This window comes from Sebastes fasciatus, chromosome 6 (assembly GCF_043250625.1).
Source record: "Sebastes fasciatus isolate fSebFas1 chromosome 6, fSebFas1.pri, whole genome shotgun sequence".
Taxonomy (NCBI): Eukaryota; Metazoa; Chordata; class Actinopteri; order Perciformes; family Sebastidae; genus Sebastes; species Sebastes fasciatus.
The window spans coordinates 25417684-25431171 of record NC_133800.1 but is presented as its reverse complement, the minus strand read 5'-3'; the positions used below and the strand labels follow the sequence as shown (position 1 = coordinate 25431171).

The 13488-nt window shown below is 41.1% G+C and overlaps 1 protein-coding gene across 2 annotated transcripts; it reads right to left on the bottom strand.

Moving 5' to 3' along the window:
- Positions 1-7: 7 nt before the first annotated feature.
- hnf1a (HNF1 homeobox a) lies at positions 8-7461 on the bottom strand. 2 transcript variants are annotated; one of them, XM_074638770.1, is made up of 10 exons: positions 5410-7461; positions 4212-4411; positions 3902-4082; positions 2539-2741; positions 2060-2232; positions 1833-1971; positions 1562-1750; positions 1402-1487; positions 1226-1310; positions 8-365 (listed from the first exon to the last, which is right to left on the bottom strand). In XM_074638770.1, exons 1-10 carry the CDS (start codon positions 5712-5714, stop codon positions 235-237), a joined length of 1692 nt encoding a protein of 563 aa, XP_074494871.1. In that variant the 5' UTR covers positions 5715-7461; the 3' UTR covers positions 8-234. The 2 variants fall into 2 exon arrangements, with proteins under 2 accessions (XP_074494871.1, XP_074494872.1); XM_074638771.1 differs by having other exon boundaries at positions 2060-2202.
- Positions 7462-13488: the final 6027 nt, after the last annotated feature.

The window sequence follows — 13488 nt, the reverse complement described above, 5'->3', positions numbered from 1 at the left end:
CAGGTGATTTCTTTTTCTTTTTTTTTTTCAAAAGTGAATCTTCTCTAATGTCGATCCTTGTTCGTATTACAGTGATACGGAGTCTCAGAGAGTCTTTGAAACATGAAAGCTGAATCGTCCCTTTGGCCCCTGACTCCAGGTTTCTCTGGAAATTTACACCAGAGGTAGCTGTCCGTCCAAAACCCCCCCCGAGTCCAGCCGATAGTGAGGAGACAGTATGTTGCCAGAGCACTTCTACTGTGCAGTAGAGACCAGTTGTGTAGGTATGTAGGAGATGATGTCTGTTGGTGAAGGCGAGAGGAGGTGAGACTGATGACTCTCTGTCGTCTGAGAAGCAGGATACAGCTCTAGGCTCTCGGAGGAAGCTGTTGACAAAAAAATAGAAATGTTGTTTTTAGGAGAGCTACGGTGGCCGACACAAAAAAGATAAATGGCCCTATTTAGAGCCAGTGTTTGGTTTGTCTGTTCTGGCTACTGTAGAAACATGGTTGCCAACTTCATATGTAGCTATAAACAGCTCATTTTAAAGTGATAAAAACATAGATTCTTATTTTCAGGTGATTATACACTAATGAAAACATACTTATTAATATAATATTCTATGTCTGCCAGTAAATATGTAGCTGGAATCAGTAAGCTTAGCATAAAGACTGGAATCGGGGGGGAAACATCTCTGTCCAATAGTAACAAAATCCACCCACCAGCACCTGTGAAGCTTGCTAATGAACACGTTCTATTTTATTTGTTTAATCTGATCAAAAAACTGAAAAGTAAAAATGACATTTGTGGTTTAGACAATTTGTGTGCCAGACTACTTCTTGGCTGGAAGCAGTGACTTCTGGGAGTCATGTAGACTCCATGGGGTTGCTAGGTAACTAGCTGAGCTCAACCGCCTGCTGGCATCAATCTTCTCATCTAACTCTCGACAAGAAAGCAAATAAATGTTGAACTGCTCCTTTTAAAATCTTTGTAAGCACTTTGTGGAGTTTATGTGATTTAAAATGTAATGAGTGAATATCAATTCCAACAAAACATTATTGCAGAATATTACAAGGTCTCAAATTCATCTAATCAGATTAAGCCCAGCTGGATTGTGGTCAATCAATCAATCAATTGTGGGTCGGAGGTCCCTTTGAAATTTGCATTACTAGACATGACATCATCCCAAAGATGTTGTAGTAGGATGTAGATGTCGAGGAGTAAACCTGTATTGACAGCTGTGTACCTGGCACAGGTGTGTGCGGCTGCAGGTGTAGAGAGTCATCCTGTAAAGGCGGGTCCGTCTGTTCCTCAGGATCTGCTGTTAGAATCTACCCAAAACAAAAAAATCAAAGACAGTTTTTACCAAAATAGGATTATTGGTGCCTTTACAGACCAACCAACCCGTCAGACCCGGTTTACCTGTCTAACAGCAGTGAGGCTGGTCAGCGTCCCCAGGCCGCTGCTGTCAGTGATGACATGGTACTGCGGCGATTCCGACTTGTACACTGCGATAAGGAACAGACGAATGAATCTCTACTCAACATAACATGTCAACCTCATTATTGCTGTGTGACCTTACTGTGACATGGCAGCTGTGCCATGGTCGCCATGAAGGGACTGGCGCCCATGTGACTCTGGAGATGGTGTGATATTGGCTGCTGGGAAGACGCGTGAAGCTGCTGCTGGAATGAGATTGGCTGGAGAGTGGTGAAACCGCCCCCCATGTTGTTGATAACGGGCATGGTCTGAGGCTGCGCTGAGGCCAAACCTGTGAATCAATAATAACATAATGTTCTCAGATTTTTTTCTTTTTCTTCTTACACAGAAAAGAAAAGAAACTAGAGAGTTACCTATGAGAAGTGAAGACTCCCCCAGGCTCATGACGCTGGGCAGCGACGCCATGATGAGGCCCTGCGAGGAAGGGGACGCAGACAGACTGTGCAGCGAGGTCAGAGTGCTTACCGGGGGCAGTGGGCCACCGCTGGACACCTGAGACCAGAGGACAGCATGGTCACGATGGCAGCGGCACATACAGGTAGTCTACAATATGAACTAGGACTAGGACGCATGCTCTCACCAGCTTGGGGTTATGTGTCTCTAGGAGTGTGTGGCTGGGCTCCAGTTGGATAGGGCTGACCACCAGATGTCCCACTCTCTCCCCTACGCTTCCTCTGGCTGAGCTCACGGGGTCGCACAGGATTTGCTGGCTGTATTTGACACCTGGAAAACAAGAAGTCAGGCCCCAAATCACTGACGGGGGGGGGCATATTTTACAATCAAATTTAACACATACATTGGTTGATTGCTCCAAATTGCAGCATGAGGTAACTGAAAAATATGAGCATCAGTACCAGAACCAGTACAGTCATGTCTACAAGAGTGTGCTGGTTATTGTTTTTTACCCAAAGGGATCAAAAGGACAAACATGTCTTGAGATCCGGCATAGGCAAGTCCAACTTTGTCTCGACGCTCGCTCCCTTTTTTTTTTAAAAAGGCAGGTTTTGTTTCACTCTTGACTCACTCTTCAAGCTTGCCTGAACATTGTTAGGGTATTACCGTGCTCAGGACTTGGCGGGAGGTTGGGGTGAGAAGAGGACGCAGATTGGTTGGTAAAAGGTGTGTCGAGGGCCAGTTTGTGACGGAAGGCCTCCTCTTTGCGGCGGTTGGCGAACCAGTTGTACACCCGGACCTCGGTAACCAGGTTGGAGCCCAGGCCGGCAAGCTGGGAGGGAGACACCCCCCTCTGATGACACTCTGCCCTGAGGGAGGAAGAGCACACGGATACATTTACATTTTGAAGGCATATACTGTCCCTTTGAGAGTGTGGCCCACTAGTACATAAGTCACTAGGATGACCTTTGTGAGCATGACCAATAGTAACACATATTGGGGCAAGTTGACCAGAAGTACACCGCAAGAGTCAGCCTCCACTTGCTTAAAGGGATAGTTTGGATATTTTGAAGTGAGGTTGTATGAGGTACCTATCCATAGTGAGTGTATTACCTACAGTAGATGACAGTCGACATGTCCCCAGCTTGGAGAAGCAGGCAGGAGTTATCGCACGGAACCAAAGCAATGTGCTGCTGTGGACGGGGCTGGCAGCAAAACGTATTTTAGACACCTTAAAGAAAGGCCCACCTAAAAAAAAATCAATATCCATCTAAGTGTACGCTATATTTAGAATATTTTCACCGGTTTACCATGCCGTGAGACAGCCCTCTCCAGCGGAGAACTGAAGCCGTTTGCATCCATCTATGCTCTCGCCAAAGCCACCAGACTCCATTGAAAAATCCTGTAATTTTATCTTGCAGAACACGGGGGTTGCTGGTCTACCGCTGCGTATATCGGTTAGTTTGTTTATGTTATTGTGTGACTTTGGTGAATCCGAACTAACCAAAGTCACACAATAACACAAACAAAATAACCCATCAAGGCAGCGGTAGAACTGCATCTCTCGTGTTCTGCGAGGTAAAATTACAGTTTTTTTTCCAATGAAGTCTGGTGGCTTTAGCGAGAGCAAAGATAACAGTTTCAGTTCCCCATCGGAAACATGGCAAGGTAAACCGGTGAAATTATTTTAAATAGCATACACTTAAACTGATATTAATTTATTAGGTGGACCTTTCTTTTAGGTGTCTAAAATATGTTTTGCTGCTGGCCCGTCCACAGCAGTACATTGCTTTGCTTCCATGCACTAACTGCTGTCTGTTTCTCCAAACTGGGGGCGTGCCGATCATCATCTACTGTATGTAATACACTGACTATGGATAAGTAACTCATACAACCCCACTTCAAAACACCCAAACTATCCCTTTAAAAGGAACCCATGATTTGGGTCTGGTTGGGCCAAGTGGCTGTAAAAACAAGATAGATAAGAGAAATCCTGTTTTGTCCTTGTATAACCACCACGATGTCTCACCTGTTACAATCCTCCACCAACCCCTCTCTCTCCTCCTTGCTGGGGTTCTTCTGTCGGTCGTAGGCGTGGAAAAGGATCTGCAGAGATGCTGGACCCCATTTGAACCTGTTCCTCCGTCCTTTCCTGGTCTCCTCTCCTTGCTCCTCTGCAGATCCAAGACCATGTTTGGCGTTGGTAAATTCTGAAAGGGAAATGGACATTTCTTTTCTCTTTTCCACACCTCTCTTTCAGGTACAGAACTGATATTTGATGCATAATTGAAAGCAGAGATTAGGGGCCTTTGCAGCTCTACAGCTGCTTGTGTACTCACGCTGGCTGATCTCGCATCGCTTCTTGACGTACCAGGTGTACAGAGAGGCTCTCTTCTGGTTCTTCATGGGCGTGCCTTTGTTGAGGTGCTGGGAGAGATGGGACTGGTTGAGTCCCGTGGACTCCACCACCTCTCTCTGAGGGAGGTTGTGCTGCTGCATGTAGCTTTTCACCATTTTAGCAACGTGCCAGGGGTCCTCCCTATTAGACAAAGGCCTCATTTTTTGTGTGTACTCTTACATTGTTGTGTATTTTTGTTTAATTGACTGTTTATATATCCCATTTTCTTTTCCACAATATTTCTGGGTGTTTAAACCCTTCCTAGAAAAAGTGCAGTTTGTCCCAACGTTAGACATAAAGCATGGCCACTCAGAGGGAAGTAGAGAGAGGTGTATTGACACAGAGAGAGATAAGAGAAAGCACACAGGGGCAAAGTCCAGCCCTTTCAGATCACTGGAGGGGAAAAACGTGTAAAAGGTTTATGAAGCCTAAACCCGCTTTCTAACTGTCAGGTCAGGAGCACATAAAATACACAAAATGTCTTTAACTTTACCATATTCAAATCCAGATTTAGACAGTAAACTCTAATAAAATATATTTTAAACTGCCACTTAGCGAGAATTTTAATACTTTTTAAAAAAAAAAATACACTTCTCAGTAAAGTGTCCGATAAGAAGTGCGTAGTGTGCTCCAAATATCAGAAAACAGTTCTGAAAAAGATGCAGAAATATCACTCAAGCCTTATGTAAACATTGCCTCACATGACCAGCCCTGCTCCATTAATCTTCACCTATGCATGTAGCTTATTTATTAAGAAATGGCCAGAGAATAATGATGGGGGTGGGTAATTAGTAACTAGCAAAGGAGGAACCCTCTTTAAATTCGCCTCAGAAGCAGAGAGAGAGAGGCAGACAGAGAGGCAGGAGAAGGAGGGAGGATTTGGTAAAGAGAGGAGAGCCGAGTTTAAGAAGAATAAAGGAAAAGAGGTGATGTTGTCAGGTAAACTGTTGTTTCAACTCTCAGGTGCTTAGTTTTGATATACAGGAGGTGAAAGAGAAGATGATGAAGTTGTCAAAGGCATTTTTTTAATTTTACCTGATCAGGTCCTACACAGAAAAGCTGTGTGAGAATAGCAGTTAGTTAGTCAGAGATTTTGCTGTCGCCGTGGAGCTTCCAGAGAAGCGCTGGGATCTACTTACTGCAGTAGCTGGTCAACTTCAACCCTCAGTTTGGCCACCTCCTCTGGGAGAAGCTTCTCCAGCTCTCGGAATATAGGCGGTGGGAAATCCATTTCTCCTTCCTCGGAGCTCTCTCCATCCCCCCTCTCTCCCTTCTCGCCGCCAGCACTCGCCCTCTCTCGCTCCAGCTCCCCTATGGCTTGGACCAGGACATCCCGGGACAGTCCGGATCCCAGCAGGGCCCAGATCAGCTGCTCCTGAAGGGCGGTCAAACGGCTCGGCTTTGCCTTGGCCGCCCCGGCCCTCTCCTCTATCCTCTCTTCCATTGCTCTGATGCCTTGCCTCGCTACCTACCTACCGCCTCGCAAACAAACACTGCTCTCCGTGTGCACTTCCACACTCAAATGGCTCCCAGACAGGCGGCGTTGGGCCTCATAGTGTTTGTAGTCCCACTTCAGCTTTAAACGACGGATACTTTCATTTTCCCTGTGTTGAATTTCCTCCCGATGTGTCCTGAGCTGCCTGGTTTTTAGCTCTCCACCTGCTGTTTTGCTTTCAAAGGTCAATTTTCTTTTTTTTAACCTTCCTCCTCTTCACCCCCTCCTCCTTACATGCGCCCTGTGAACTTTGTCCCCACTCCCTCAGTCCCCAACAGTGACCAAAGTGCAATTTAAAAACAATAAATAAACGTTAGGGGATGTTACAGTTGCATGCAGGGCTGCAGACGCAACAGATCGCCTCTCAAAGAAAAAAAGGAGACAAGTAAAGAAAACATAACAGACAAGTTATATGGTATATTTGTATATGTAGATATTTCTAATTTCACAGTAAGACAGACTTTTGGGACACACAGAGAAGCTCTTCGTACCCTTTTTGTTTGATGCTCCAAACTTTAATGTTGAAACATGTAGTTAAAAATGTAAAGGCACACACCAACATTAGATTGACTGAGCAGAAACATGCCTTGATCAGTCTTTCACGCCACTAGAGAGCGCTGCTGTGTCATGTTTACATCTGAACGACCCAGTTTCAGCATGTGTCCCTGTACCAATAACTTGGGGGCTGTTGTGTTCGCACAGTGTTTCTATGTTGAGCATGAGTTTAATCACCTAGTAAAAGAACAACATTGTGAAAGCTTTTTAAAATCAATATTCTCTAGTATACCAGACTACTACAACTAGCTTATAAAATACGAACATGGAATAACAATAACATACTATCTACAATAAATACAAAGTGTGCGATGACATGCTATATTTTAGAAAAGTGTGCAAGCTACAATTTTCTTTAAAATAAAACTAAATGAGGTAGTAAACCAATGTGCAAATTCCACATGTGCAAGATTATTACAGGACTAAAACAGAATGGACCTTTTTATCAAAAGGTGTTTTTTTAACTTGATTTAATTTGGATAACTAGTTTGCATGTGTGTGTATGTAGGTTGGTATGTATGTACTGTATGTATGTAATACATATTTAACAAAGTCCTTCATTCATAATTGTACTTAAAGGGACTCTCTGTAAGAATCAGAAATTGCTTGTTTACAGTGACACCTGTGGCCGTTATGTCAACGACAGTCAGCGTCCTGTTGCTCGAACTACGTAGACTCGAGCGAGCATCGGTCAAAACCGTGAGGCGACACACGCGTGACTGAACGTGATTTACAGGCATCATGTTGATTAACGTTAGCAACATTAGCAGCTAAAACCCACAATATCACTATATATTTTACATGCTTGGTGGCAGTAATGTTAGCTTACTGGGCGATGTTGATCATAGCGTTAACTTTTCCTGCTTCAGCCTCACACACTCGCTGCCGCTCTCTCTGTCTTGCTTCACCGCTCACTTCCCACGTACACACACACTCTTCGAACTGGCTCTGCTATTCTCCAAAATGACCTACGCCTCTCCCACAACACTAGTTTTCGCACAACGTTGGTCACATTCCTGTTTTGCAAGCCGGTCTTCACTAGATATAACTTTTGTTTTTTTGTTTGTGCTTCCGTGGAGTTTGTGTCGGACTCTGAGTTGTGGTGGGGGCTGGACGTTTGTTGGCGTTAGCGGACTCCATTTGTAACCGAACTTAGCTATTGCTACGCACTGTTAGCCCTGTAGCGGAGCTGAAGAGTAAGGAACTCGTGAGCAAACATGACATCACATCTGTTGGATTTTCCCTGAAAAAACGGCCCGATGTTCTTCACATTAAAAGCAGTATACAGGCTGATAGAAGAAACCCAGAAGGTCACGAAAGGTCTCATGTTTTAGGTTAGGTTACAACCTATTCACACATTGGCGTTAAAAAATGATTTAAAAATGTTTATACGTGTAAAAACTTACATACATTCCCTTTAAAGGTACAGTGTGTAGGATTTGGCGGCATCTAGTTGTGTGGTTGCAGATTGCTTGATTAAATCCACACATCCATGGCACTAACAGTGCAGTTAAACTACTGCAGTTACTCTCTGACTTTATTCTTTTGGTAAAAGGCAACTGTGGGCATGTTTTTGCCATATCTTTCAACTGTTGAACTTTATACTTTAATGGTTTACATAGACTTCTCTATGTTGAATCTGATTTTTTTTTTTTATTTCCAAATCCAAGATTTCTTTGTCTTTGATCCACTCTTTAGTTTTTTTGTCAAAGAAAGTTGGCGGGAATGATAAGTTGGAAGTGGAAGACTGGAAAGGAAAGAGGGCAAACTGAATGGGAGAAAACCTTTGAGAGTTAATGTAGTCCTTTATCTTTTCTCTCTCTTTCAGTGTAAAACGCTCACTTTCTCTGCCTGGATCACCTTATACCATTCTCAGGTTCAGCCTATCAGCACCTTTTTGTGTAGAGCTCTTGTTACCCCACCCCACCCTTGGGAAGATGGCATTATACTGTATTTGGAAGGGTAACAGAGCTCCCTCTATCTCCCTGAGACATGCCACTGACCTGTAATTAAGTCCCATTGTACTATTCAGAGGAAACTCCTCACCAAAACGGACAGAGGGCAATGTGTGTGGATTTCCAACAGCTCAGATACCGCTGTGACTAATGCTCCACCACACAAGCTGGGTTTATCAAAATGGACCACATGCAGCACACATTGGGGCCTGCATTTTCCCTCTCCGGAGAACTCAAAGCTACGTTGATTGATAATGAGACACAATCCACAGTGTCCATCTCTCATTAGTGAGCCATTGCTGGCCGCCTCTGTCTGTGTCCTCACCGCTAGCTCTCTCTCTTTCTCTGCCTCAGCCCGGTGCCCTCCCCATCCACCCCGTCCCCATCCCCACCATTCAACCCCATTGATCATGCATGCAGAAATTTAACACACCCCTTAATTCCTGTCCAAATAGCCCCCTGTCCCACTTCCAGAGCTTCATCTGCTCATCTGCAGAGGATAGAGTATAGGCCTGTATGCGAGCAGGACACTGGCTGCAGCACTCAATGAGGATAAACTGTGTTAAAGAGGACAATCGCAAATCTAAATCTGTGCCCAAACATCCTGGGTTACACACTCTGAGCTTGTAGTGTCGCTCTGATTTGATCGTGTTACAGGCACGTCTGTATTTTGGAAACATAAAGCGTCAGTATGCTCAAAAACTTAGCACCAAACTCCGAGCCTTGGGTTGGACGGCACCCATTTTGCACCCACCGTAAGTTAAAAGCTGGCTTTGAGTTGCGCAGGCTATTGATTGGCCTTAACATTGGTTACCAGGTCACATGTTGAGTCAGTGTTGAGAAGATTAGCCAGAGCTGGCTTTGGTACTAATTAGATACTTAAACCCTCAGCAATGAATGAGCACACAGCACACAATCCTCCTGTTATACACCACATCGCATAAGCCGGGTTGCAATATGGAAGGTGTATTAAGACGGACAAACACATTGTTGCTGATGAAATCCAGAGCTTCAAACCAGAACACGGATACAAACCAACTCTCCATAAATATCCACTTAAAGGGGAACTACACCCATTTTCAAAATTCATACATGTTATTCCTATGGTCTAAGAAAGTCCAAAAAATGTTAGTAAACATGAACAACTCTCTCCCAACCAAAAACTAGAGTGCTAAAACTCAAACTTGTGATGTCATAGGGCAGGGGCCTGCAACCTGCGTCTTTAGTGGAAACTGTTTTTTTTTTTTTTTCTTGTTTTTTTTTCTTTATAATTGTTGTAGGTCTATGGTGATTCTTACATTTTCCAATTGTAAAAATCTGTAGTTTATACACCGAATTAAATTTCGCAGAACCCCAATAGCTTAATAGGCTAGCTATGGATTCCAAATATCCCATCAAAGAAAAGTCTCGGAGGAAAATAGCAAATTTAATAGTGCGTGGACAAATTCGACAACAACAAAAAAAAGTAATTTAAAGACATTTCCAGAACAAGCACACTGGATTTGCTGAAAAGCCAGCAGCAGCTTCCAACCAAATGTCCTGAGAGGCTTCTTCAAATGTCCTCCCTCTCATTTGCATTTGGGCCCTCACTGCATTAGACTTAATAGGCTGTGTTACCTTCATCACAATGCTCAAATGTTTTGCGTCTCCAGACAGATTTTTAAAAAAAAATGTTTGGCCTAAAATGGCTCTTTTGATCGTAAAGGTTGCTGACCCCTGCCGTAGGATATAAAGTGTGGAGCTGCTCCATAGACAATGAATAGGGAGAGATGTTGTAGATGACACTGAGAGCACCCAGGAGAGTGATCTGAGTATATGGGAACATTTTCTGTTTCACAACTGACAACATTACAATAAAATAAAGCCCAAATGGGTATAAAAAAAAAGAAAACATTCAGTGTGTCCACAAAATCAGTGTCCCATTCATTGTCTATGTAGCAGCTCCAGACTTTATACCCTATGACATCACAAGTTTGAGACTTACTGAGAGAGTACAGAGGCTCACGTTCACAAATATTGATTGAACTTTCCTAGGCTATGGAAATAACATATTTGAATTCTTAATTTAGGTGGTATTCAACACATTGTTGCTCTGCATAGAGACATCTACTTAAAATGACTCAACAAGAAGCCCATTGGTGAAAGGTTAATGAAGTTATAGTTCATAGATTATTTAATATCAGTGATAGCAGCTGTAAAATACACCAAAGTCATTGTGTAACAAATCGTAAATTGACATTCAAGCACCTCAGACGCACCGTAGGAGCTTGTGGGCATATTAAAGAAGCAGTATTACTTCATGTTGACTCAATGTTAGTTCAGTCTGCTGCTGGAATCGAGGATTGATAAGTAATTTCTTAACTGACTGTTGGCCAATGGTTGTGAAACTGATTCACATGAACACTGTAAGAACAACACAACATTTATAGAGTAGCCTACAACATGGCCTGTTATGAGTAAACGTTGTGTCTGTGATGTATTGTGTCACTGGATTGAATTAATAGCACATGATAATTTCCTGACAATAAAAATACAGTTTGCTTGTACATGTGCAATAATGTAGTAATATGTAACATATAATATGTAACATGTAATAATGTGTCGTATATTTTGCAAGATGTTCATTGTAATTGTTTTTTATTATATATAATGCAAATGTAGTTCTTGTAGCTGTAAATTGTGCCTGTTTACACTTCATTCAATCTGAGACGGAAATTGTGTCAAGTTAATCAAAATTAGCCAGAATGTGACAGGAAGTACTGACATTCCGCCTTCATAATAAAGGCTTAATGTTTGTCACTTACAAAAAGGAAGCACAGGGGGTGTAGTTGAAAACTTCAGGATATCAGAATCAGTTTTAGATCACTTATTGTATTGATTTTTTATGATGTTTTGTTAGTTTTTGTGATTTTATTTGACATTAAATAGCTCTGTTGCAAATGTGATGTTTCCTTGCAGTTCAGTAGCTCTTTATAAAATATGGTTTTGCTTCAAGGATAATGTTTATTATTCTAAAAATCCACTTTTTGAATCATATAAACATATTTTCATGATACAACATAAATATTAAAAAAATATATATTTAGTTATTATATACGTAAAATGGGTTTGTATTTATTGGCTTTTTTTTTTTTTTTTAACATTTCCCAAATACACAGGCTAAATCAGATTGTGCCTCACGTAAAGCTCCAACTCTCATTAAATTAAATGGAGTTTGGTATGTTCTTTGTTCTATAAATTCACCCCAAATACGGCCAATGTAAGACTTTTTTTTATTTTTAATGCTTGCGGCCAAAGTGCAGAATTAAAAGTTCACCCTACTGTAAGCTATAGCCACAGATCACTCAGGACAGAAAATATAAAACAAGTTAACAGTTCTCGGTCTATTAATCTGCAATGCAGAGCAGTAAAAAGGTAATTTCGGTATATGGTAATAGGTCTTTACTTACTGATTGACAGAGAGGGAATGTACATACTGTATTGTTTCATAACAGATAAGATAAGATAGAACTTTATTGATCCCGAAGGAAACTTCGTCTGCCAAAGATTGCTCAAAATTACAACATAAGAATAAATTAAAAAAACAAAACACAATGGAGTAATAAATATAAAGTGTATAAGAAGTAATAATAACACTAGTGCAAAATAGAATAGCAATAAGAGTAAGATACATTTAGTAACATAAGTAAACTAAGATAGAAAAGTTGGCCTAAATTACAACAACATAAGAATAGAACCAGGAGTAAAAAATATAAAGTGTATAAGAAGTAATGCTAACACCAATGCCTAATAGAATAACAGTAAGATACATTTAGTAAATTAAGTAAACTAAAATAGAAAAAGTAATATTGCATTATTGTGCATGATATTACATTGTTAGTTACTTCATTTCAGCTAAACAGTAATCAAAAGTGAAATTTGTGGGACTTCTTTATGCTAACTTCCAGATTACTTTGAAAAATTTAGCAATGAAGAATAAAATACAAAAATCCAGGATTTGTTTTAACCTCTTTACCGGGTTCGGCTGAGCTGGGTGTTAAAACACTGCCTTTAAAAACTTCATACAATGCTGTGGTGTTTTTTTTCCGGATTGTTTCTAAAAGACGAGGCCTTAACACTAATAAAACAACACTCCAAGTGTATTTTGCCTGAACAATGTTTGTTTGGCAATGATTTCAATATTTTAGTCACAAAATCAACGCACGAGAAATCATATTTTTATTTTATAATATTTTTGACCGTTTTTATAATGAATGTACATATTTGTATTTGGATAATGTTTTTGTTATCTTATTAACATTGTTATTGATCTTATTTGTTATTATCTAAGTTTTGCTTGATTCATTATTATAATAAAACGACTCCATTTGGAGTCAAAATTATACAACTTTGTTGTTTTTTTTATTGATTTTATAGTGTGCACAATGGTAGAATCTGATGATGCACAGGGGAAATGTCATGGCCAAAGGCTCCATTGTGTGCACATAGCCTCCTGTAGTGGATATCAGTAGTATTTTATAACCAGATTCCCATTCAAGAGGTAGAAAACCCATTTGGCACACCGTTATTCATTTCCATATAATTTTTTGTCAAAGCCACAGGGAGCTACTGCAGAGTCTACAAAAATCTACAATATTAAGACCATTTCAAAGTTTTAAACGTAAAAATTCTAAATGTGTCCCAGTTTATTTCTGGTTGCAGTGTATGTGAATAACATCAGCAGCTGACAGGAAGTACACATGGACACAAGCTGTTGCCTAGCAACGCAATTCTGTTGCAATTCCGTTGCAATTCCGTCAAAATGTGCTAAAACGGAGCGTTTCAGACAGAGGGTAAATACAGGTATATTCAGGCAGACAGTATGAGGAAAATAAAGTTTTTTTTAAACATTGAAGTATGTAAACATGTTCTAGTAGAAACCCAAAATACAAGTATGAACCTGAAAATGAGCACGATATGAGACCTTTAAAGTGTGCATGCATTCATGCACATACAATTTGTTGATCCAGTATTGCCTGTCACTTTTATAAATATAATTAATCAAAAATACATTGTTTTTACATTTCTCTATAAAGACTTTACAAGTAGCCTACTACACATCCCTGTTTATGAATGCCCATAGTGTCACATGTTTTTTTATTTTGAAAGGCTGCAGCGGAAGCGTTGGGGTTGCTGTCTGTTGCCTTGACGACGGAGTGGTGGAGGTGGAGGGA

What these genes read in the sequence shown, in the direction of transcription:
- hnf1a (XM_074638770.1), bottom strand. Translation starts at nt 5,714, where the DNA reads ATGGAAGAGAGGATAGAGGAGAGGGCCGGGGCGGCCAAGGCAAAGCCG. An exon ending in TTGGTGGAGGATTGTAACAG is followed by an intron (nt 2,742 to 3,901) that starts GTGAGACATCGT and finishes TTCCTCCCTCAG; the next exon opens with GGCAGAGTGTCATCAGAGGG. An exon ending in CCCGCCAAGTCCTGAGCACG is followed by an intron (nt 2,233 to 2,538) that starts GTAATACCCTAA and finishes CCCCCCCGTCAG; the next exon opens with TGATTTGGGGCCTGACTTCT.